The following is a 23,343-nucleotide window of genomic DNA, read 5'->3' as shown; positions in this document are numbered from 1 at the left end:
GCTCTGGCTGATAGTTTTGAAATAACTTTTTCGTTGAAATTTCAGTCAGTCTTTAGTGCTCAGCAATTTCAGTATTTGCAATTGGACATTTACTTAATCGCAGGTAATAAGGCCATGGAAGAGTATTACTCGTGTAGCTGTTGCCTGGTGCGCCCTCCAGACAAAGGGCTCAAGACACTATACAATCATCTTGGCAAAGCAGAGATATATTATGATATGCTAAGAGAATGTTTCGGTTTAAACGTAAGTATAAAACCCTTAATGAAATCATTTGGCAATTTCTTTGGCAACCTGCCCTGTAGACACATAGGATTCTTAAGTGACATTTTCTGCTTATTTGAACCCCAACTAATTGAAGCCAATTTGTTGTTGAAATAGCTGCATAGTTAATTATATTATGATAATTTGTCAAGAACATTGTTCTATTTTGTTTGTGTTACAGCTAAGTTTAGGAAATGAGGAGTGTGGTATCTGTGAGGTGTGCGTGGCGCGGCTGCGGGATGCGAATGACTTCAAGCTGCAAGTGCAGCGCGTGCAGGACATACTGCACAAGCGGCTCACGGGAGCGCCAGTCCCTGCCAGTAAGCTATATGACATACCAGGCAAATAACACACGGGAAAAATTGCTACTACTAGAGAATTGAGTGGGGGTAACCTTTCGACTTCTGAAGAACAAACTAGAGCAATAATTGTCCAGTCCCATGCCATGGACACCAAGACAAACATAGGAAGCCACTGATTAGCTGGATTCTTAAAAGAGTCTATGGTTATATATTATTTATTTTTATGAAATTCTGCCTATTTGACCACAAGCTTGGTTTGTGAAATACTTAATTCAATAAAAACGTGTTGTACGAACTCAAATACTCCGATTTTTAATTGTTTTTAATATTCGTATTAAAGATAAGATAAAAGATAGTTTATTTAAGTAGGCATAATTACAATGCGCTTATGAACGTCAAATAAAGCTACACCGGCTCCAACCCTACACCTCTGCCCCGAGAAGATTTAAATCCCCCCTCAACTGGAGGAGGGTATCCCAATATGGGACAGGCAACAAACTCGGCGGGACACATAAGACTGCCCATTCCTTTAATCTACGATGAAGTAGACACAATATAATAACATAAACATTTTCTTTTAGCTGCTGGTGACAACATCAAAATCAAGGTAGAGAAACCAACTGGAGATGACGCCCTTTCACGTGAGTATTGATAGACATGTGTATAGATGGGGAAAATTTCCAAATAGTTCTAAGATATTTCAGGAAAATTTCATAAGAAACTTCGAAAATTTATTAAATTAATGGCAGCAGATGGGTTACACATTTTGCGCATGTTTTAGTCCAGAACTATTTTGCGATACGTAATCTAATTCTTACTCGTATCATAACAAACAATACTTACGGGATACTCGTTGGCCGGTTTATATGTTTGTTTTTATACTCTTTATTCAAGCAAAGCAAATTTTAATTAATTAATTTTAATCTTAAACTCACAATCACAAAGAAAAGTCAAAAAGTATTTACCTTAACTTGAGTTGTAATATAATAATTAATAATTTGAGCCTATATACGTCCCACTGCTGGGCACAGGCCTCCTCTCATGCGCGAGAGGGCTTGGGCTATAGTCCCCACACCTTACTTACACCTTTGAATTTCTTCGCAGATGTATGCAGGTTTCCTCACGATGTTTTCCTTCACCGAAAAGCGTCTGGTAAACATCAAATGACATGTCGTACATAAGTTCCGAAAAACTCATTGGTACGAGCCGGGGTTTGAACCCGCGACCTCCGGATTGCAAGTCGCACGCTCTTACCGCTAGGCCACCAGCGCTTCTTGAGTTGTATTTTTGTATATTATTTAACACATTCAGTGCCGAAAACCCAATATCGGGTATTTATGATTTCGTTCCCAGGCTGGACAACCCGGGCCGAGACGAGTCGGAATCGTGGTACTACAGCTTAATATGACGAAATTTTTGTGGGCTGGCGCGAATGTCTTGTTTGGCTGGGTGGCAATGAATGTGTTAAGTGAAGTATTTGTATTGTTAGAAGAGCTAATCTTTATCGAGACTTTCTTGAGGGGTGTTTAATTAAGTCATGTTTCCGGCAGGCGGGATCAAGCAGGAGGGGCCGGAGGTGGAGATAGCTGACAGCAACGTCGTATCAGGTGTGTGCTCTAGAAAGCTGTATCCTAACGAACTGGAATAACTGGAGAAGTCTGATTAGAGCTCAAAAACCGGCCAAGTGCGAGTCGGACTCGCGCACGGAGGGTTCCGCACCATCAACAAAAAATAGAGCAAAACAAGCAAAAAAACGGTCACCCATCCAAGTACTGACCCCGCCCGACGTTGCTTAACTTCGGTCAAAAATCACGTTTGTTGTATGGGAGCCCCACTTAAATCTTTATTTTATTCTGTTTAGTTTAGTATTTGTTGTTATAGCGGCAACAGAAATACATCATCTGTGAAAATTTCAACTGTCTAGCTATCACGGTTCGTGAGATACAGCCTGGTGACAGACGGACGGACGGACGGACGGACAGCGGAGTCTTAGTAATAGGGTCCCGTTTTTATCCTTTGGGTACGGAACCCTAAAAATGAGCGCACGTGTTGTGTATTACTTGCGACTCATCTTGACAACGCAGCTTGGCAACGTCAAAAATCAAAATCAAGATATCAAAATATATTTATTGTATGGTAATGGCCTATAGTTTGTTTGTTTTAGCATTAGAAATAAGGTAAATAATCTTGATGTGTCTTTTAATTCAAAAACACATTTTAAAAATAAGGCAAGTATGTAACAATTATGAATCTAATACGATCATTTATCTTCTTCTGCTTTCATAAGTAATAGTTACTGATGTTTAAAAAGCGTTTTTCAATTAAAAGTCATGTCAAGATCACTTACCTTCTTTCAAGTTCTTTCTAATGCTAAAAAAAACGAACTATAGTAATGGGATTACAAAGTCGGTACAAATTTTTCATGTTCTCCATAACCTGCCTTACAAAGGCGTACAATATTTGGTAAGTTGTCTTAAAACTAAATTCATAGTACTTTTAACAATATATTCGTACCACAACACGTCGTTAATCAGATACATAGATAGACATATCATAAAATTGTACTCAATATAACTTTGTAAAAAGTAATTTATGCTATAAAAGCACTGTTTGATTAGCCAATCAAACAATCTTTTTTTGAAGGGTACTTAATGATGCCAATTTTTTAATGATGTCAAATATTATAATGCAGCACAATATGTATGTTTGACATATAGAATTTAAATTTAGCGTCTAAGAAATGAACGCCCCCAATGCACTATTTTTTCCCGCAAAAATACGTGATATTTGCCACAACCCCCCCCCCCCCCTCTTTTCATATGAATACTTATTCCACTTCCTATAGTCGCTGTAAGTTTATGTCAATTTTGACAGTTATGAATTGACCCTTATATTTACGAAGCTAAGACGTTAGTCTGTAATATTCATTCTTATTGTTTCAGTTGCTTTACACGAAGGATCGCCAGCGCCTTTGGCTCAACCCGTTCCTACCGCGTCCCACAGCGCCTCGGTCGCACCAGCCCCGAACACTACCAAGCGCAACTCCCACACTAGAGAGAAACCTTACTCGTGCAAAATATGCGACAAAAGATTCGGACAGAAGGGCCACTTAAATGCTCATTACGCAAACCATATAGGGAAATTCAAATTCTCTTGCGAATTATGCAAAAGGGGATTCGTACAAAAACGTGAATATGTTACTCATATGCGGATACACACTGATGAAAAACCATACGGATGTGATATATGCAACAAGAAATTTAGACATAAAGGCCAATTAAACGTACATAAAAATGGTCATTCTAAATGTGATCAGGATCGCGTAGAGCCAGGGGAAATAACTACATGCAAAAAAGAGTCCTCAGACGAATCAGAAGATCAAGGACCCGCAAAGTATTTTGCGTGTGATATATGCAGAAAGCAATTTGTGGATAAAAACTATTTAGATGCTCATTCCAAATGTCACCCTGGAGATTATCCGTTCTCTTGCGACATTTGTAAAAGAAGATTTAATACTCAGTTTGCCTTGAATACACATAAATTTGACCACTCGGGAGGAAAACCTTTTAAGTGTGAAAAATGCAATAAAAGTTATAGAACTAAAGGCGGTTTATATACTCATTCGTTAGTTCACACAAAGGGTTATAAGCACGCGTGTCACGTTTGTAATAAACAATTCATATTAAAGCATGATTTGAATATACATATGCGCGTACACACAGGAGAAAAACCTTATACCTGTGCAACATGTGGAACTAAGTTTCGCTATAGAAATAGCTTAAAGAAACATTTATTAGAGAAACACAATCAAGTTATGGACAAACAGTTCAGTTGTGATACTTGTGGGAAACTATTTGCATTACAGGGGACTTTAGTAAAACACATGAACAAACACACTGAAAAGGAAACGGCAGATAAAAAGAAAGACCTAGCATTCATGTGTGAAATATGTAGCAAACGGTTTTCGACAATAAGTGTTCTAAAATACCATAAAGAAACACATAATGAAGACAGACCTTTCGAGTGCGAAGTATGTCATAAAAAATACCAAACGAAGAGGAATTTACAGGACCACGTGAAGGTGCATGAGGACAAAAAACACTCGTGTGAAGTATGCGGCCAGCCATTCAGACATAAGTCTGCCTTGAAAGTTCATATCCGACGGATGCACGAGGAAAACCGACCACATGTTTGCAAAATTTGTAAAAAAGCCTTTGTAGTTCAAGCTGAACTGAAAATTCATAATCGTGTACACACTGGGGAGAAACCGTATGCTTGCGAAATATGTTGTAAGAAATTTCAGGGCCTGAGCGGTATTAAGAACCATCTTATAAATGTCCACCACGAGAAACCTACGAGATTTGTTAAATTAAAAGAATTGAACAAATATGACTAAATTCAAATTGTGTGTAAAATACATTGGATACAATACAAAGAAAAGAAAAGACACCCATTTTTAGAGTTCCGTATTCAACGATTATGATTTCGCTATATAGGTCCATCCGCGACTTTGCTCCGTGGTCGTTACAACTATAAAGGTACAATTTGGGAAGATTTAGTGTGTTAAGATGTGTGTTAGATGTTAGTGTTTTAAGTTTATAAATTGTATAGAGATGGCATTTGTCACCGTACCCATCGTGTTTGAAAAAAACTATAGCACTGATTAGTGGTTATTTTGCAGTTCGTTGTTGCTTCGTGCATTAGCAAAGTAATATTTTTGTTTTAATTAAATTAGTTATGTTATTGTACAATAATTAACAGTAGATAGGACAGTAAGTAAGCTGCAGAGATAACTGACCCCCTTGCATTGAAACTTGAGGAGGGAGGGGTCAGTTATCTCTGTAGCTTAATGTATAATGAACACCTTCCCACAACCGCTCTGGAAGGTAAATAAAATATGGAAACAAATTGAAATCCTTTTATTCCAACTCATTTCTAATGTTTACGGTGTAGTTTGTAAACACAAGTTTCATTAAAATCAAAATAAACATATTACATAATATTATATTTTAAGCTTTTACGAACGCTACCCTGGCAGTTGGTTTTCTATATCAGGAGAGACAAGACGAAAAATATGGTCAAGTGCAAGTTCGTTTAACTCGCGCACTGAGGGTTCTATTAAAAACTTTCAATTATCTCATGTAATTATAAACACGAAATACTTGACCAGTAGTTAGTGTCAGTGATTTTGATAGCACAGACTGTGCAAGTGTTATTTTATACGTCATCATTTCATTGAAGTTTGACGTTTAAAATCGGTTTGACTCTAGTTTAAGAGGTTAAACCAAAGTCGAATAAATAAATATTATACGACATTATAACAAAAATGCAACAGTAAGCTCAATAAGGCTTGTGTTGTGGGTACTTGACAACGATATACCGGGTGTGGCCTATAATACGAGCAAATAATGAAATCATAGATTGTACTCCCCAAACGGTGCTCAAACTTTTAAAAATTACTAAGTCTGTTGAACAAAATGGGCACCGTTTGAGGAGTACAGCCTATAGTTAAATTTTTTGCTCGTATAAAGCACCGTCTGCATATCGCGCGGCAAATCATCGAACATTGGCTCGCGCGGCAGCCGCGCGCAATGGATACCGGGCTGCCGCGCGAGTCAACTCGATGCGCCCGGTATCCATTGCGCGCGGCTGCGCGCGAGCCAATGTTCGATGGTTTGCCGCACGATATGGAGACGGGGCTTTACAGGCCACAGCCGATATATAATATATAAACACTCAAGATTCAGGCACAAATATCCTCTTGCTCATCACACAAATAAAAATGCCCTTACCAGTGACCGTCAGCTTCATACACAGTCACTACCCAAGACCCTATCTTTTTTCTACTAGTTGTTATTTTACCACTATGTCGCCATTATTAATATCAAATATCAACATTTATTCAGCAAATAGGCCACAAGGGCACTTTTACACGTCAATATGGAATTTACATAGAGCAAAAAAAAACACATCAATAATTAAAATACACCTAAGCCGTAAATATCAAATCAAACTAACATAGAGATGTATAAAGCCTCTAAATGTCGAATTACAAAAAACGCAATAACAATAGTATTGAAAAAAAAACACAAAGATACAAAAACTATAATCTAAAATTATTTAGAGATGTAAATGTCTCTAAGTGTCATCATAACTAAAAGATTACAATATATAGTAGTTAATCAAATTATCCTTAGAGATGTATAGGGTCTCCAAGAGTCAAAATCCTGTATACCTAATTAAAACATTCATTAAATTAAAGAAAATGATAGTAAAAATTTACAAGTATTGATTTACATATTCATGCCGAATTTTAGCTTTCTAGCACTAACGATCACGGATTTCATCATTTGATGCTATGGTAATTTTGAACAGTTGGACAGTTCAGTACCTACGTAGGTATATACTCTAGACCAGATGGACCGGAGAGCGCTAACTTTGTTTAGCGCAGCGGGCCGAAAGTTATCTCTTTCCGGCCAGAGGGCAGAAAAAGGTATAACGGAGCACATTCCGAGCAACTGGCACACTGTAGCTCACAACAGAGTTGACGAAAACTGCGAAAGGAATTTATTACCGAGGAGGTTCGCTCTTATTCAAAGAAATATAGTTGGTCAAACCAATTTGTCAGTCAGTAAGAACCAGAAAAACTATATACCTACTCAACCCTTTTTTTTTTTTGGGTGCTAGTACTAGTGTAAGACAAACATGGTATGATTCTCTCTGTCTATGTTTGAAATGATGATTATAGTTTGTCAAAGGACTGTATTTGACAAACTATAAGTACATTTTGCTTTTATTTAATTTTTATATTATGGCTCACCCCACACTAGCATCGTTTGAGCATCGGCGTCTAGTTGGAGTGGCGCTATGGAAAACGACAAAATAATTGTGAGGTGGTTCTAATAGATTTTTCACACCTCCTATTCAGAAAAGAGCTTTTTCTTCCCTGCTAGGAGGGATCAAAGTGGCACTTTTCCTCCCTGCTAGGAGGGATCAAAGTAACAATTTTCTGTTCTAGCACACTATTTTTAAATTTTTTGCGCATTATTTTTATAGCTTAATTATTCTGTTTAAGCATCAGATTGTGTCAACACTAAGTTTTTTTTTATTTTCCTCACAGTTGATGTGAAAAGCAGTATGTGTCACACGGTATCAAAATTATTTCGTCTTGGGCGTTAACACTTGAATCCCTCATTACGCTCAGGATTCTACTTTAGAATCCATCGCTTCATTCAGGATTCAATGTACGCCCATGACGGAAATATATCATTTTGATCCCTTGTAACAGAAACTACTATTATTACTTTTTGTTAACTTTAGGAATGGGTCGGAATAAAAGGCCTTTTTGTTTATATACTTGGTCAACCAGATCTTGACAGTAGAAAAAGGCGGCAAATTTGAAAAATGTAGGCGCGAAGGGATATCGTCCCATAGAAAATTTGAATTTCGCGCCTTTTTTTACTGACAAGATTTGGTTGACCAGCTATATATATATTATTATATTTACCCACCAGGGTAGCAAAAACCATCAAAGTAAATGCTATAGTTAATTTCTACATTTTTAATAACCTATTTAAAGTTGTTTATTTGCCAGAATTATGGTAGTTATATACATTATATGTCGGATATAATTTATACAAATATCTACAACTTAAATTCCTGACAAAATTCATTGTATTACAAATGTACAATCTAAAGTACGAGTAATACACACATAACATATGAAAATGACGATTTAAGCAGTATAATCATATAAAAATAATAATACTTTTGTTTACACAATCATGTAAATAGTAATTTTTCAAAGAAATACTAAGGGATAAGAAAATCTTAAAATGAATTCCTCAAAAACTTGTCTTTGTCATCACAACACGATGCATCCTACACTCACTCTTTTTTTTTTGGAAATAATCCCTTTGAGGGCACATTTCGCGGTTATGGAGATTAATGGGTCTTCCTGTCGAGCGCCATATTGGTTATGTCGCCTCGTGACTACTTTCTTTGTCTTTGCTCATTAATGTTGTTTAAATTTGGTAATTATGCAGTAAACTAATGTGGAAGTGTGCAGATAATGAATAATTAATCTTGAAACGCGTTTTTAAACCATTCTGGGCTCAACGCCGGGTAGTCCACATGATATCTTTTAGAACCCCGCTGTAGCTTTACAAATAAAATTTATAGTAGTAACAGTGACATGATAATACTGCGACGATATAAATTAATTAAGGAACTCTAAATACGTCGGGAATTCTCAATACCATCACCACTTTCTTCTTCGTCTTTTACATAACAAACTACTTTTAATTTAGTCATATTTATTCAATTCTTTTAATTTAACAAATTTCGTAGGTTTCTCGTGGTGGACATTTATAAGATGTTTCTTAATCCCACTCAGGCGTTGAAATTTCTTACAACATATTTCGCAAGCATACGGTTTCTCCCCAGTGTGTACCCTATAATGAATTTTTAGTTCAGCAAGAACTGCAAAAGCCTTTTTACAAACATCGCAAACATGTGGTCTGTTTTCGGAGTGCATCCGTCGGATATGAACTTTCAAGGCAGACTTATGTCTGAATTGTTGGCCGCATACTTCACACGAGTGTTTTTTGTCCTCATGCACCTTCACGTGGTCCTGTAAACTCCTCTTCGTTTGGAACTTTTTATGACATACTTCGCACTCGAAAGGCCTTTCTTCATTGTGTATTTCTCTATGGTATTTAAGAATACTTATCGTCGAAAATCGTTTGCTACATATTTCACACATAAATGCTAGTTCTTTCTTTTTATCTCCCGTTTCTTTCTCAGTGTGTTTGTTCATGTTTCTCTAAAGTCCCCTGTAATGCAAATCGTTTCCCACAAGTATCACAACTGAACTGTTTGTCAATTACTTGGTTGTGTTTCTCTAACAAATGTTTTTGTAAGCAATGTCTAGAGCGAAACTTAGTTTGACATGTTGCACAGGTATAAGGTTTTTCTCCCGTGTGTACGCGCATATGTATGTTCAAATTCTGCTTTACTATGAATCGTTTGTCACACACGTGACACGCGTGCTTATAGCCCTCTGTGTGAGCTAACGAATGAGTATTTAAAGCACTTTTAGTTCTATAACTTTTATTGCATTTTTCACACTTAAAAGGTTTCCCTCCCGTGTGATCAAATTTATGTGTATTCAAGGCAAACTGAGTACTAAATTTCCTTGTACAAATGTCGCAAGTGAACGGATAATCTCCAGAGTGATGTTTTGAATGAGCATCTAAATAGTTTTTATCCACAAATTGCTTTTTGCATATATCACACGTAAAACATTTTGCGGGCACTTGATCTTCTGATTCTTCTGACGACTCCTTCTTGCATGCAGTTATTTCTCCTGGCTCTATGCGATTATGATCATATTTCAAATGACTATTTTGATGTATTTTTAAGTTGCCCTTTTGTCTAAATTTTTTATTGCATATATCACATTCGTATGGTTTTTCACCAGTGTGTATCCGCATATGAGTGGCATATTCATATTTTTGTACGAATCCCCTTTTGCATAACTCGCAAGAAAATTTAAACTTTCCCATGTGGTATGCGTGATGAGTATTTAAGTGGCCCTTCTGTCCGAATCTTTTGTCACATATCTTGCACGCGTAAGGTTTCTCTCTAGTGTGGGAGCGGCGCCTGGTAACATTCGGGGCTGGCGCGACCGAGACGCTGCGGGACGCGGTAGGAACGGGTTGAGCACAAGGCGCTGACGAACCTTCTTGCAATGCAACTGGAACAATAATAATCAATATTAGGAAGTGGAATAAGTGTTCTTAAGGAAATTGCTCGTCCTGCTAGACCACAATAACGTTTGATTTGAAATGAAATGTCGGTGGCGAGCAATTATGACGAATCTCGCATGTTACTTGACATCGAACGATGTGAGAGTAGGGCCCGGACTCTAGTTTGTAGTAACTACGGATGCGTGAAGTCCCGTCTCCATATCGCGCGGCAAACCATCGAATATTGGCTCGCGCGATATGGAGACAGGGCTTTACATGCGTGAAAGGTGCCGTTTGACATTTTGTTTACTTTTTAATTCGTTCGTAAGTATAAAATTAGTTTGTTTCGTTGAAGCTGATATGGATGTAGATAACGCTGTGTAACTGTACTTAATTTTAGGCATTAAAATACCTACTTGTGTAGGAAATAGCTCAGCGGAGCGAGTTTTCTGTACATACATACAAAACAAGTGAAGGATGTTAGCGAAGAATGTGTTGCGTGGAATGAGTTGCGACGGAAGTGTGGCGATGTACGGACGCAAGCGAAAATCATTATAAAGGTGACGTTTGGATTCTGACTGCAGCTGCACTACTGCAATGCACAAAAACGACGCTACTCTGATTTTTGACATTTCCGGCAATAATGCAGCTACGGTCGGAATCCGTTCGCTTGTTTGAAAAGTGCCTGCTACACAGCCTCCTCGCACCGCTCAGCTACCTCACATTTGTGGTGGGAACATTCACATCTTTCCACATCTTTGCACCGCTCAGCTGCCGCGCACAGCTTTGGCGGAAAGACAGCTTTGCGTACACACCTGATACGACGTTGCTGTCAGCCATCTCTGCTTCTGTTTTCTCCTGCTTAATCCCACCTGCCGAAAACACGTTTGAATTGTACACTTAGATAGGCAAAGGATTTTCCCGTCGGCGACGTCTGAGGTTATAAAATAAAATAGTCTTTATTACTGAGCAAATGAACGAAATTTAGGTTTTTAGATGATGTCAAGTAACTCAGTTTGCCTCCTGGCAATGGCCTCCTCTAAATATCTCCACGTCTGAGGTTAATAACTGTTTAAGTTTTGGTATCATTACCTAACCATTTGGTATGAGTCAAGCTTGGTATCATTTTCAACGAATGTAGACGTAGATTTCATCTAAATCGGTTCAGCGGTAATTGATTCCCCATGCAAACTTCCACCTCCCTTTTCACATTTTCAAGGAATGATTTTTGGGATAAAAACTATCTCTATACCAAATTTCAATAAATCTTTTTTTTCTTCATATTTTATGTTCTTTGCTCGGTATGATGTCAATATAAATGAATTCGGCATCCTCGATTTATACGAAGATGATACCACACTTGGCCTAGTAGCTTTAATGATATAGTAATCATGATATCAAAATAAAGTCCAGCCCAATCACGCACCCCAGCTTGCTCATCTGTCTGTATATAGGATACTCACGTGAAGTGGCGTCATCTCCAGTCGGTTTCTCTAACTTGATTTTGATGTTGTCACCAGCAGCTAAAAGAAAATGTAAATTATTATTGTAAGTGTGTGCTTCGGATTTTAAATTTCATCAAATATGAAAGGAAAGGCCGGCCTGTATGAAGTTACGAGTATTTAAAACATATTAAACATATTTTACGAGTATTTACATTATATTTTTTTATTAGCCTAGATACTATGATCTCCCACTGCTGGGCAAAAGGCCCCTCGTTTCCTCCACTCGACCCTGTTATCGGCATTTTCCCACCATTTGGGGTAGAATGTGTCCATGTTGTCTTGCCATCTCCTTTTCAGTCTGCCTGAACCCCGGCCTGCACCATCTATGGTGTTCCATAAAACAATTAAAAAACAGATTTGAATACATAACAGGCTCTCTGGTAGCTTACTGGCAGGGAGCGCTCCCGTGAGCCGCTTGTGCAGTACGTCCTGTACACGCTGCACTTGCAGCTTGAAGTCGCTCGCGTCCCGCAGCCGCGCCACGCACACTTCACAGATCCCACACTCGTCATTTCCTAAACTTAGCTGGAACACAAAATTAAAACAATGTTACAGATAAGGGACTTCACAGAGATTCTGTACAACAATTATGATGCTTATTGCTTATTTAAGATGCCTATGTGACTACAATGCAGGTTGCCACAGAAATTGGAATTCATACTTACATTTAAACCGAAACATTCTCTCAGCATGTCGTAATATATCTCTGCTTTGCCGAGATGATTGTATAGTGTCTTGAGGCCTTTGTCCGGAGGGCGCACCAGGCAACAGCTACATGAGTAATACCCTTCCATGGTCTTATTAGCTGGGATCTGCTAAATATCCAACCGACTTATGCAATTACGTGTTTTCTAAGAAGATGCCGCATTACTAAAGCACTACTAAACAAATCTTTGTGTGTTATGACTTCATCAAGCCTTTGTCAAGGTTGGATAAGACTGGGCGTGTTCATTAGGATATCTAGCAGCCAATAGCAGGTTATCGAGACAACGATTATAACTACCAAACACCAAACTAGAACAACACAATAATAAAGAGATACCTACTCGGAAATTCCAACGTGAACAATTTTTTCAAGAAGTGCTAGCCCGAAGGCATATATGTATCATAGCCAGTAATCCACAACGGGCAGAATCCAATCACTGAGACAGCTGTTCGAGGCGTCTGTAAATAAGTATACTTTTAATACTTTCATTTAGTTTAGAGCTAGGCGTTCACCATCCACGTTATTGAACGTCATTGATGTTGACGCCATTAAAGGTTCATTGACCTCACCATTGACAATCCCTATTGACGTTTTGTTTTTCTTGGCAACGTTAACGCTAGGGACGTTCTACAAGCCAAGTTATATTTTATACTTGGTCAACCAGATCTTGACAGTAGAAAAAGGCGGCAAATTTGAAAAATGTAGGCGCGAAGGGATATCGTTCCATAGAAAATTTGAATTTCGCGCCATTTTTTACTGACAAGATTTGGTTGACCAGCTATAGATATCTCCTTCTCGCTCTCACCAATAAAAAAAACAATATTGTCAATGGCGTTCAATAACATGGACGCCTGAAAGACCGAAGTAGCACTGGGATTTCAATATTTCCAATCGATATGCGTCATGTTCCTTGTGTCTGTTTTACAGTGTGTACTTTATAAATCAGTTGGAATTTCATTCAATTAACGTAGTGTTTTAATGTGCAACTAATAAGAAAATGGAGGAGTATCATTCTTGTAGCTGCTGCCTGGTGCGCCCTCCGGAGAAAGGCCTCAAGACGCTGTATAAACATCTCGGTAGAACAGAGGTTTATTTCGATATGCTGAAAGACTGTTTCGATATAAGTGTAAGAATTTTGTTTAAGTCCCAAAACCTTTGATTTTAATTTAGTTTTCAAAAACAAAAAAAGGTCTCTGGGACCCAGGAGGCTATGACTGAGTTTCAGTTTTCATTTTATATTTCAGCTAAGTTTGGGAAATGACGAGTGTGGGATCTGCGAGGTGTGCGTGGCGCGGCTGCGGGACGCGAGCGACTTCAAGCTGCAAGTGCAGCGCGTGCAAGCCAAGCTCCACGATCGGCTCAAGGGAGTACTCTCTGCGAGTAAGACAAACTATCAAACTTAAGTAGGCAGTTGCGCTAAGCGCTTAAGTCCGTGCAGACTCAAACACATACTTTACCCTTCGGATGAACTTACTGTCATGAGCAGTGTGTCATTGTGATCCTAGTCGGAATGCCTAAAGGTTGATATTGGGCTGGAGCTGTGCACGTCAGTTAAGTTTTTGGCCTAAGGGTTAATAAGTGGAAGTTTGTCGCACAATACAATTATTTATTTATATAATACTATTAAGTATGCCTAAATTAATACAAGCTACTTGTAAAATATCTAATTTAATATAATTAGATTAGTGGGTCAATCAACTATTTCTTGTTGTTATTCTGTCCCATCAGCGAGGAGACAATAGTAGCATAGATTGTTAGAAGAACTGCTGTACCATGTTCTACTAACATGCTCAGTAGATGTCCCATTATGGAAAGGTCTTATAACTACCATAAAATGCAATGTTGGTTCATTTAAATACGTAAAACCTAGAACTTTAAGACTAACTCAGGAGACCGTAACCATAGCAACGTGTGACAAGAAAAAGTTGATTAACCCTAGTAATCTATTCTGCTCTTTAATTTTTTTTATACTTGTAACTGTTCATATTCTGGAGGCTCATGATAATATTGAAATGAATGCTAAACACACTTACAATGATATACCTAATTACATAACCTTTTCTGTTTTCTGCAGGTGACAAGTTTAAAATCAAGTTAGAGAAAGCTACTGGAGATGACACCATATCGAGTGAGTATATAAGGTTGCATTGTTTTATCACAGAGTTCCAAGTTCAGGTCGGCTCGATGGTACAACAACTGGCCAAGTGCGAATCGGACTCGCCCACTGAGGGTTCCATGCTTTTTAGTATTTGTTGTTATATCGGCAATAGAAATACATAATTTGTGAAAATTTCAACTGTCTATCACGGTTCATGAGATACAGCCTGGTGACAGACAGACAGACACTCTTAGTAATAGGGTCCCGTTTTTACTCTTTGGGTACGGACCCCTAAAAATGCATTGTCACCCAACTTACATATCTAATTGTGAAGTTTCAGGCTGAAACAGTTGAAACTCTCAGCTGCATCAAATAATGAGGTGGATCTAACTTAGCTTGTAAGATTTTCCCAAACATACATAAAACATTGCAAGTTAAATAAAAGCTTCGGTCTTTTGCTGCAGGTGAAATCAAACTGGAGAAGTCAGAGGTGGAGATGGCTGATGGCGAGGTTGTATCAGGTGTGTACTCTGTAATTAGATGTGTCCAGACCTGGTACTGGACTTGGACATTAAGGTATGCAATGTTTCGTTAAAGGAGGATTGTTGAATGAAAGATACTAAAATAAACCTGAGTTAAAAAAAATCTTCCTCATTTCACAATTATTATTGTTTCAGTTGCATTATACGGAGGACCGCCAGCGCCTTCGGCCCAAAAGGTCCCTAGCGCGTCCAGCAGCGTTTCGTTCGCACCAGCTCCTAGTGTTACCAACCTGGACACCACCAAGCTGGCTCCGGCTTCCAAACGTGGCACACACACCTGCGACATATGTCACAAAACATTCGACCACCAAGCTCGGCTCAAACTTCATCGCCGCTCACACACTGGCGAGAAACCGTACTCGTGCAACGTCTGCGACAAAAGATTTGCACAAAAGAGCCATTTAAATACTCATTACGCATACCACATGGGAAAATTCAAGTTTTCCTGCGAACTGTGCGACACACGATTCACACAAAAAAATCAATGGGTCATACATATGTTGATACACACTGGTGAAAAACCGTTTGAATGTGATATATGCAGTAAAAAATTTAGACAAAAGGGCAATTTAAACGTTCATAAAAAAATTCATTTGAAATATGATTACAATTGCGTTGAGCCAGGAGAAATAACTGCATGTAAGAAAGTGGCGTGGGAAGAATCGAAAAATCAACGTGCAGAATATTTCACGTGTGATATATGCAAAAAGCGATTTGCAGAAAAAAGCAATTTAAACGCTCATATAAAACATCACTCTGGAGATTATCTGTTCACTTGTGACATTTGTGAAAGGAGATTCAATACACAATCTCGCTTGGATAATCATAAGCTGGATCACACGGGGGGAAAACCTTTTAAATGTGATGAATGCAGTAAACAATACACATCAAAAAGTGCTTTAAGACTTCATTCAAAAATACATACTGGGGATTATAGATACGCGTGCGATGTGTGTAATAAACGTTTCATACAAAAAGATGTTTTAAGACAACATATGCGAGTACATACAGGTGAAAAGCCTTATAACTGTGAAATATGCCAAAGGAGGTTCCCATATAGATGTGGCTTAAAGAGTCATTTATTAGTCAAACACAACCAGGTTATGGACAAACAATTTTGTTGTGATATTTGTGGGAAGCGATTTGCACTTCAGGGGACTCTAGTCAAACATATGAACAAACACGCTGAGAAGGCAAGGGGAGACAAGGCTCGACAGGAGGGAAGGATGGAAGACCTAAAACCATTTATGTGTGAAATATGTAGCAAACGGTTTTCGACAAAAAGTATTTTAAGGAACCATAGAGAAATACATAATGAAGAAAGACCTTTCGAGTGCGAAGCATGTCACAAAAAATTCCAAATGAAGAAATATTTACAGGACCACATGAAAGTGCATGATGACTTTAAGCAGCACGCGTGTGAAGTATGCGGTCAACAATTCAGGCACAAATCTGCCTTAACAGTTCATATCCGACGAATGCACACTGAGAACAGACCCCACGCTTGCGATGTTTGTAAAAAGGCTTTTCCAGTACTTGCTGAATTAAAAGCGCATTATCGGGTGCATACTGGTGAGAGACCGTATGCTTGCGAGATATGCTACAAAAAATTTCCACGACATAACGGGGTTAAAAGGCATCTTATACGAGTTCACCATGAGAAACCTTCGAAATTTATTAAATTAAAGGAATTTAACAATATCAGTTGAAAGAAATGTACAGTCTAATTTTGTGGTGGCATGTAATTTTTTTTTTCTAGCCTATTTGTGTGTTCCACTGCTGGGCAAAGGCCTCTCCCCTGGTTCTCCATGACTCCCGAAGGTGTCAAAGTCGACCCGCCATCTCTGCCTGGGCCTGCCCCGCCTACGCTTCTTCGTCGGCATCCACTTGGTGGCTATGTTAGCCCACCTATCCGGATGCATGCGACAGACGTGGCCGGCCCAGTCCCATTTGAGCCTGGCGGTTTTTTGCCAACGACAGCAATGCGAGTTCTAGAACGCAGCGTGATGTTCCGGACGCGATGGCATGTAATATATTATTAAAATATAATACTAAACTCTGAAGTCAAAAGAAAGTTTGTGTCAGTTGAAAAATAGCGGCAATGCCTTATACAATATGCCTAGAACTATGGTACGACGGTACGAGCCGGGGTTTCAACCCGCGACCTCCGGATTGAAAGTCGCACGCTCTTACCGCTAGGCCACCACCGCTTCAAATGTTAATTACAAGTATATGAAATATTTGTATTGGATATACGTTACTGTATAATTTACTCAAGTTCAGCGAGAAAACGCCGCCAGCGTAATGGGCACCATGCCACAGGCGGACCTGCTGGATGGGGTATTCTTTTTATGATTAGGTTTTTATTTTATTTTATAAGTAAGTTTACTATTATTTTAGTATTTTATTTTAATTCATATGTACCTAGTTTTAGTTTATTTAAATAAGTTAGTTTATATTTAATATGTGATTTAAGTTACTTTATTGAAATAAATAACTTAAGAGGCCGGTATCGATTTTAGTCGCAAAAATGTAAAATTGATAGATTTAGTTGATGAAATTGTCCACCTTTTGTTACGTAATAGAAATAACAAGTACTGGTATCTATTAGCACGTTTTTTTATCTTGCATTTGTACGGATCATTTTTTTAAAAACTGACTCACTAAATTAGTAATGATTTATTTTCTGAGGGACGTTTAAGTAAACGCGCGTAAAGCACTGATCTAGTCGATCTTATTTGTAAATTTCGTAAAGTTTGGACTGCTAAAAATGGTAATTTTGTATTACACATATCCTGTACTCTAACTTTCATAGACTACATTTTTGTTATATGATATTGAACAAGAGTAAATGAAAGTTAGACGAAATCAATTTTCACCAGAAATTACTTCAAAACAAGTGAATCATCAAAATTTAAAACATTTCCTGAAACTGTTTTTATACATAATTTTATTATAATTTATCACTTTAATTTTTTGATGAATTTTTTAAAAACTGCCCCTTCTCGTCATATATTGCCGGTGACGCACGCTCGGGACCTCATTATTAAAAGGCAAGATGAGAAGACGTGCTAATAGAAACCAATACTTGTTTATTTAGATATTACGTAACAAAAGGAGTACAATTTCAACGACTAAATCTATCAATTTTACATTTTGGCTCTAAAATCGATAACGGGCTCTTAAGTTTATGCGTCCACGATTATATCCCTAATATGATCAGAATTTAATTATTATTAATCAAAATATATTGTCTGTTATTTCTTCAATAAATCTATATTCTGTAGAACATAATCCTTTTCCATGTATAGATTTGTTATTTTTCTTCACAGTGATGTATAAACTCGCATATTACTCGTTTAGTTGTGATTATTCTATTTTTCATTCAATTTTTTGGATAATTAACTAACCCGTTGTATGCGGGCTTATCCAAATGGAGTTAAGCCAGTCACAAACGGAGCGATAATATACCGACAGATCTTAAAGTAAAGCTAAGCACCACACACGACAACGATACCAAAATATACTTCGCTCTCTGTCTAGCACCTACATTGTGAGAGAGGCGAAATATCCCAAAGCCCAAAATATAGAGTATGTGCGGAAAGAGAAGAGTCGTGGAATGTATTGGGCTCCATACATTCCACGACTCTTCTTTTTCCGCACAAACTCTATCGTAATATACGAAATAGATGGTCAACCAAATCTTGTCAGTAAAAAAAGGCGCGAAATTCAAATTTTCTATGGGACGATATCCCTTCGTGCCTACATTTTTCAAATTTGCCGCCTTTTTCCTACTGTCAAGATCTGGTTGACCAAGTATATTATAGCTCGGTGCTATAAGACAAAGAGAATATAATCACTACGTGCTATAAGACACCAATATTATAGCTTCGTGTGTGGATTCTGTCAAATAGTAACCTATCAAAGAGAATATAATCACTACGTTTTGTACCTACGTAAAAGATGTATCAGAGAAAGCGTTATTATTGTTTGTCCTTGTCACAGTCTCACATTTTTAGAGTATTTTTATTCCTCACCGTAAATTTAGAGTGGTTTATGGTGGGCAACAAATAAATATAAGGGGACATGTACACAGATCAACCTAGCATCAAACCAGGCGTGGCTTTCTCCCCGGATTTAGGGCAGAGCGAGTGGAGCGGCCGCTCTAGGCGCCGGTTGGCAAGGGGGGCGCCAAAATGGCAAATGAGAAAAAAAAAAGTTTTAAAAGACGCGAGTGTGGCGGGGGCCCAAAATACGCTTGAAAACTTCAACGAAGGGCGCCAAAACTTGGCCAAAACCCGATTTCGCTCTACCCTTATCAAGGGTTCGGGCCGGCACTGAGTTTGGGTTCTAGGCAAAGAGTACTGAGTAGGACAGGTCTAGGTGTCGATATACATACTTATATAGATAAATACATATAGCCGGTCAACCAAATCTTGTCAGTAAAAAAAGGCCCGAAATTCAAATTTTCTATGGGACGATATCCCTTCGCGCCAGTGAACGCATATAAACCATGGAAGTATTCTGTCCGCTCAATTATGACCCAACGTAAAGTATTCGATTGTAGGCGGTGCTTACAGAGTGTTCGATTGGCAACTTCAGTGCGGCCGAGATGACAGTCAGTGACTGATGGCTAAATTGGTTTATAAAAACTACGTTTTTTTGTAATTAAAAATGTCTTCATGTGTCGTGAAGTGGTGCAGAAGTTGTTTTAGTTCATATCAAGGACAGTGGAATCACTTTTCACTTGTAGTAAACAGATAACTTCAGTAAAATTTGGAATAAACATGACGACATTTTTTCAATACTACCGTGCTAAGCTAAAACGTAACAACTGCATACGACTTTCATAACAACATACGACTTTTTAAATTGCGAGGATAATAGGGATGGTTTTATGCCAAATGAAGTAGACTATTTTATTAACTTATGATTGGTTTAGGTATTTTCTATATACAGTAGAATCCGCTTATAATGACATTGAAGGGAAGTAACAAACATGTCATACTAAGCGGATGTCATATAAAGCATAGTTGATAAACTTTTTATTTTATTATTTCATGAGATGGAGCTATAAAAAAACTACCTAGTTATTTCAAATTAATAATCAAATTTGGTATTGTCATTTTACATTACTTTCCATTCAAATTCCCACAATATGCTATTCGCAGAGAACTATGGAAAAAAGCTGTCCAATTAGAGAGACATGAAATTGAGTGGATGCCTGGCAAGATATATAATGTTCTATTCATGAGATAACCCGTGAGATAATCATATCCGGTCTCCTATATGTAGATACATTTTTTTCTATCACGCTTTCACTGAATTAATTTAACAAATACACACATTATCTCAAAATGTTGATCATTTTAATCCACCCTCTACTGTCACATATATGTAGGTTCTCTCTCAAGCCATTTCCGTCAGTAGAAAAGAGCGGCGAATTTAGAAAATGTAAGCGCGCGAACGGTTATGGTCCCATACAAAATTGTAATTATGCGCCTTTTTCTACTGACAAACTTGCTTGACCGGCTATATACATATAAAATATTTCCATTGGAACTGAAAGTGGGGATTTATTGTGACTCCGCCTGTTCAAATGTTTTTGACCCGATTCGTGTACCTACCCATGTAAATTTTGCAGGCTGTATAGCCTGTCCGATTTCTAAGATCAAGTTCGCCATACATTTACTATGGCGTACTTGATCTTAGAAAAACGGACAGACTATACCAGTACGGCTACCATCAGTTTGGCACTGACAAACGCCGTCGAGAACGTAATTTACTTTCTATACATCTCGCTCGTACTCGCATATTAGTGCAAACGAGATGTATAGAAAGTAAATTACGTTCTCGATAGCGTAAATGTCAGTTTTGACACTGTCAGTGACTCATGGTACGGGCTCTGAACGTGACTTCGCACTGCCATACAGATTGATAATAAAATATACAAAATACTTATTATAGCGGAATACATTTATACCTACAACAATGAATATTTAATTATGTTGAGTTAGTCTGTCATTTAATTTCATAACAACATTTTAACTAGTTATCTTTTAATCTGCATTAAATTATTATACGTGATTTATTTGACTGGTTCTTCAATGTATGGCATAAACCTATCCCTGTCCAAGTCATATTCTAATCAAATATGAACCGCGAATTCTCAGCGGCCAGTACGTACAGCAAGAAGGTTATTAGCGGATTAATGTCGCTGATTGGTAGTTATTGACATTATATGCATTTCATCTACACTTAGCTGTGTACGTTAGTGTAATAGAGACAGGCTCTGTAAACGTATCGTCTTATTTAAATGTAGGCGTAATTGTGTATGAGTGCTAATTTGGCCCGAGAATTTGAACGGTAATGTTCCCAAAGGCGGTTTCCAGTTATATGCTATGCTTTCACTGCTTCGCGCCTACATTTTTCAAATTTGCCGCCTTTTTCTGTCAAGATCTGGTTGACCAAGTATATATAAGTATACTATAGTATAACCAGATCTTGACAGTAGAAAAAGGCGGCAAATTTGAAAAATGTAGGCGCGAAGGGATATCGTCCCATAGAAAATTTGAATTTCGCGCCTTTTTTTACTGACAAGATTTGGTTGACCAGCTATACATGCTATACATAGAAAATATTTATCCATAACTCGGGAACAAAATATTCATAGAGTCTGTGCGGAAAGAGAAGAGTCGTGAAATGTATGGGATATCCAATACATTCTACGACTCTACTCTTTCCGCACAAACTGTAATAATATAATTGACGTTGGCAAAGTGCCCTGGCAGCAAAAGCCATTATCACAAAAAAGCGGCCAAGTGCGAGTCGGACTCGCCCATGAAGGGTTCCGTATTTAGGCGATTTATGACGTATAAAAAAAAACTACTTACTAGATCTCGTTCAAACCAATTTTCGGTGGAAGTTTACATGGTAATGTACATCATATATTTTTTTTAGTTTTATCATTATCTTATTTTAGAAGTTACAGGGGGGGGACACACATTTTACCACTTTGGAAGTGTCTCTCGCGCAAACTATTCAGTTTAGAAAAAAATGATATTAGAAACCTCAATATCATTTTTGAAGACCTATCCATAGATACCCCACACGTATGGGTTTGATGAAAAAAAAATTTTTGAGTTTCAGTTCGAAGTATGGGGAACCCCAAAAATTTATTGTTTTTTTTCTATTTTTGTGTGAAAATCTTAATGCGGTTCACAGAATACATCTACTTACCAAGTTTCAACAGTATAGTTCTTATAGTTTCGGAGAAAAGTGGCTGTGACATACGGACGGACAGACGGACAGACGGACAGACAGACAGACATAACGAATCTATAAGGGTTCCGTTTTTTGCCATTTGGCTACGGAACCCTAAAAAATACAAATAAATAAACCGACCAAATTACGTAGGTATAGTGAAATATGTAGAACATAGACAGAGAGAATCATACTACTATCTTTGTCTTGCACTAGTACTAGCACCCAAAAGAAAAGGATGAGTATAGTTTTTTTTTATTCCTATTTAAGCTTTGGTTTCCTCCGATAGCGGTGCCGTCATATGGCGGCCGTCTCCATACAAATACTACGACATCCATATTTAGCCGTATTATTTAGTATGGAGACGGCCGCTATATGACGGCACCGCTATCGGAGGAAACCAAAGCTTTACTGGCAAATTGGTTTCACCTCAGAGCATATAATACTAGAGAGCGGACAAGCCGCCGGCAGCCGTGTCGCAGTTGTTAGCTCATTGAGCATACAACGCCGCCAGTTCGCCGACCGTTGTTACCGAGTATGCACGCGCGCTGTTCACCGAAAAACTTCTGTTTTTTACCAAAATGCCGAGTTGTGCAATAATTACTTGTAAACATCGCAGTGATTTGATTAATTTCCAGACCAATGGGATCACTTTTCGCAGGTTTCACTACTTATTTCAAATAAAACCACGAATTCAACGTAATATTACGACTTGTATCCATGTAAGCTTACACTTGCTTGTCATTTAATATGTTTCATTATACATTGCTGCTGTACAAGTAACATGATTGCAAAGTACAGTGTTTACGCTGCAATGAACTGGGTACAAAACGATTCTCTCAATGAGAAATTTTCTCATAGTGCAGCAGCGATGTGCTCCGCTTGGATAGCGCTGTGCGGCACCTATAACACGTATC

The 23,343-nt window shown here is 38.0% G+C and overlaps 2 protein-coding genes across 2 annotated transcripts in view; one reads left to right on the top strand and one right to left on the bottom strand.

Annotated features, from left to right (window-relative positions):
- Nucleotides 1-16,878, top strand: part of LOC134659406 (zinc finger protein 728-like) — a 44,035-nt gene extending 27,157 nt beyond the window's left edge. Inside the window, exons 4-10 of the mRNA XM_063515050.1 lie at nucleotides 2,114-2,170; nucleotides 3,506-4,950; nucleotides 13,509-13,649; nucleotides 13,768-13,903; nucleotides 14,598-14,651; nucleotides 15,086-15,142; nucleotides 15,299-16,878. Coding sequence (XP_063371120.1) covers nucleotides 2,114-2,170; nucleotides 3,506-4,950; nucleotides 13,509-13,649; nucleotides 13,768-13,903; nucleotides 14,598-14,651; nucleotides 15,086-15,142; nucleotides 15,299-16,872 — 3,464 coding nt within the window. The 3' untranslated portion in view covers nucleotides 16,873-16,878. The remainder of the gene's footprint in view (nucleotides 1-2,113; nucleotides 2,171-3,505; nucleotides 4,951-13,508; nucleotides 13,650-13,767; nucleotides 13,904-14,597; nucleotides 14,652-15,085; nucleotides 15,143-15,298) is intronic.
- LOC134659673 (zinc finger protein OZF-like) lies at nucleotides 9,225-12,647 on the bottom strand. Its single transcript, XM_063515357.1, has 5 exons — nucleotides 12,483-12,647; nucleotides 12,207-12,342; nucleotides 11,776-11,835; nucleotides 11,128-11,184; nucleotides 9,225-10,320 (listed from the first exon to the last, which is right to left on the bottom strand). Exons 1-5 carry the CDS (start codon nucleotides 12,609-12,611, stop codon nucleotides 9,365-9,367), a joined length of 1,338 nt encoding a protein of 445 aa, XP_063371427.1. The 5' UTR covers nucleotides 12,612-12,647; the 3' UTR covers nucleotides 9,225-9,364.
- Nucleotides 16,879-23,343: the final 6,465 nt, after the last annotated feature.

Source organism: Cydia amplana, chromosome 25 (genome assembly GCF_948474715.1).
Source record: "Cydia amplana chromosome 25, ilCydAmpl1.1, whole genome shotgun sequence".
Taxonomy (NCBI): Eukaryota; Metazoa; Arthropoda; class Insecta; order Lepidoptera; family Tortricidae; genus Cydia; species Cydia amplana.
Note: the sequence above shows the minus strand (reverse complement) of the source record. Positions and strands in the feature narration are given on the sequence as shown.

Bases quoted from the DNA above. Each gene is read 5' to 3' on its own strand.
- LOC134659673 (XM_063515357.1), bottom strand. From the start codon at position 12,611: ATGGAAGGGTATTACTCATGTAGCTGTTGCCTGGTGCGCCCTCCGGAC. The intron at 11,185-11,775 runs GTGAGTATCCTA...TGTTTTCGGCAG, and splicing joins TGGAGATGACGCCACTTCAC to GTGGGATTAAGCAGGAGAAA. The intron at 10,321-11,127 runs GTGTGTACGCAA...TTATTGTTCCAG, and splicing joins TGACAGCAACGTCGTATCAG to TTGCATTGCAAGAAGGTTCG.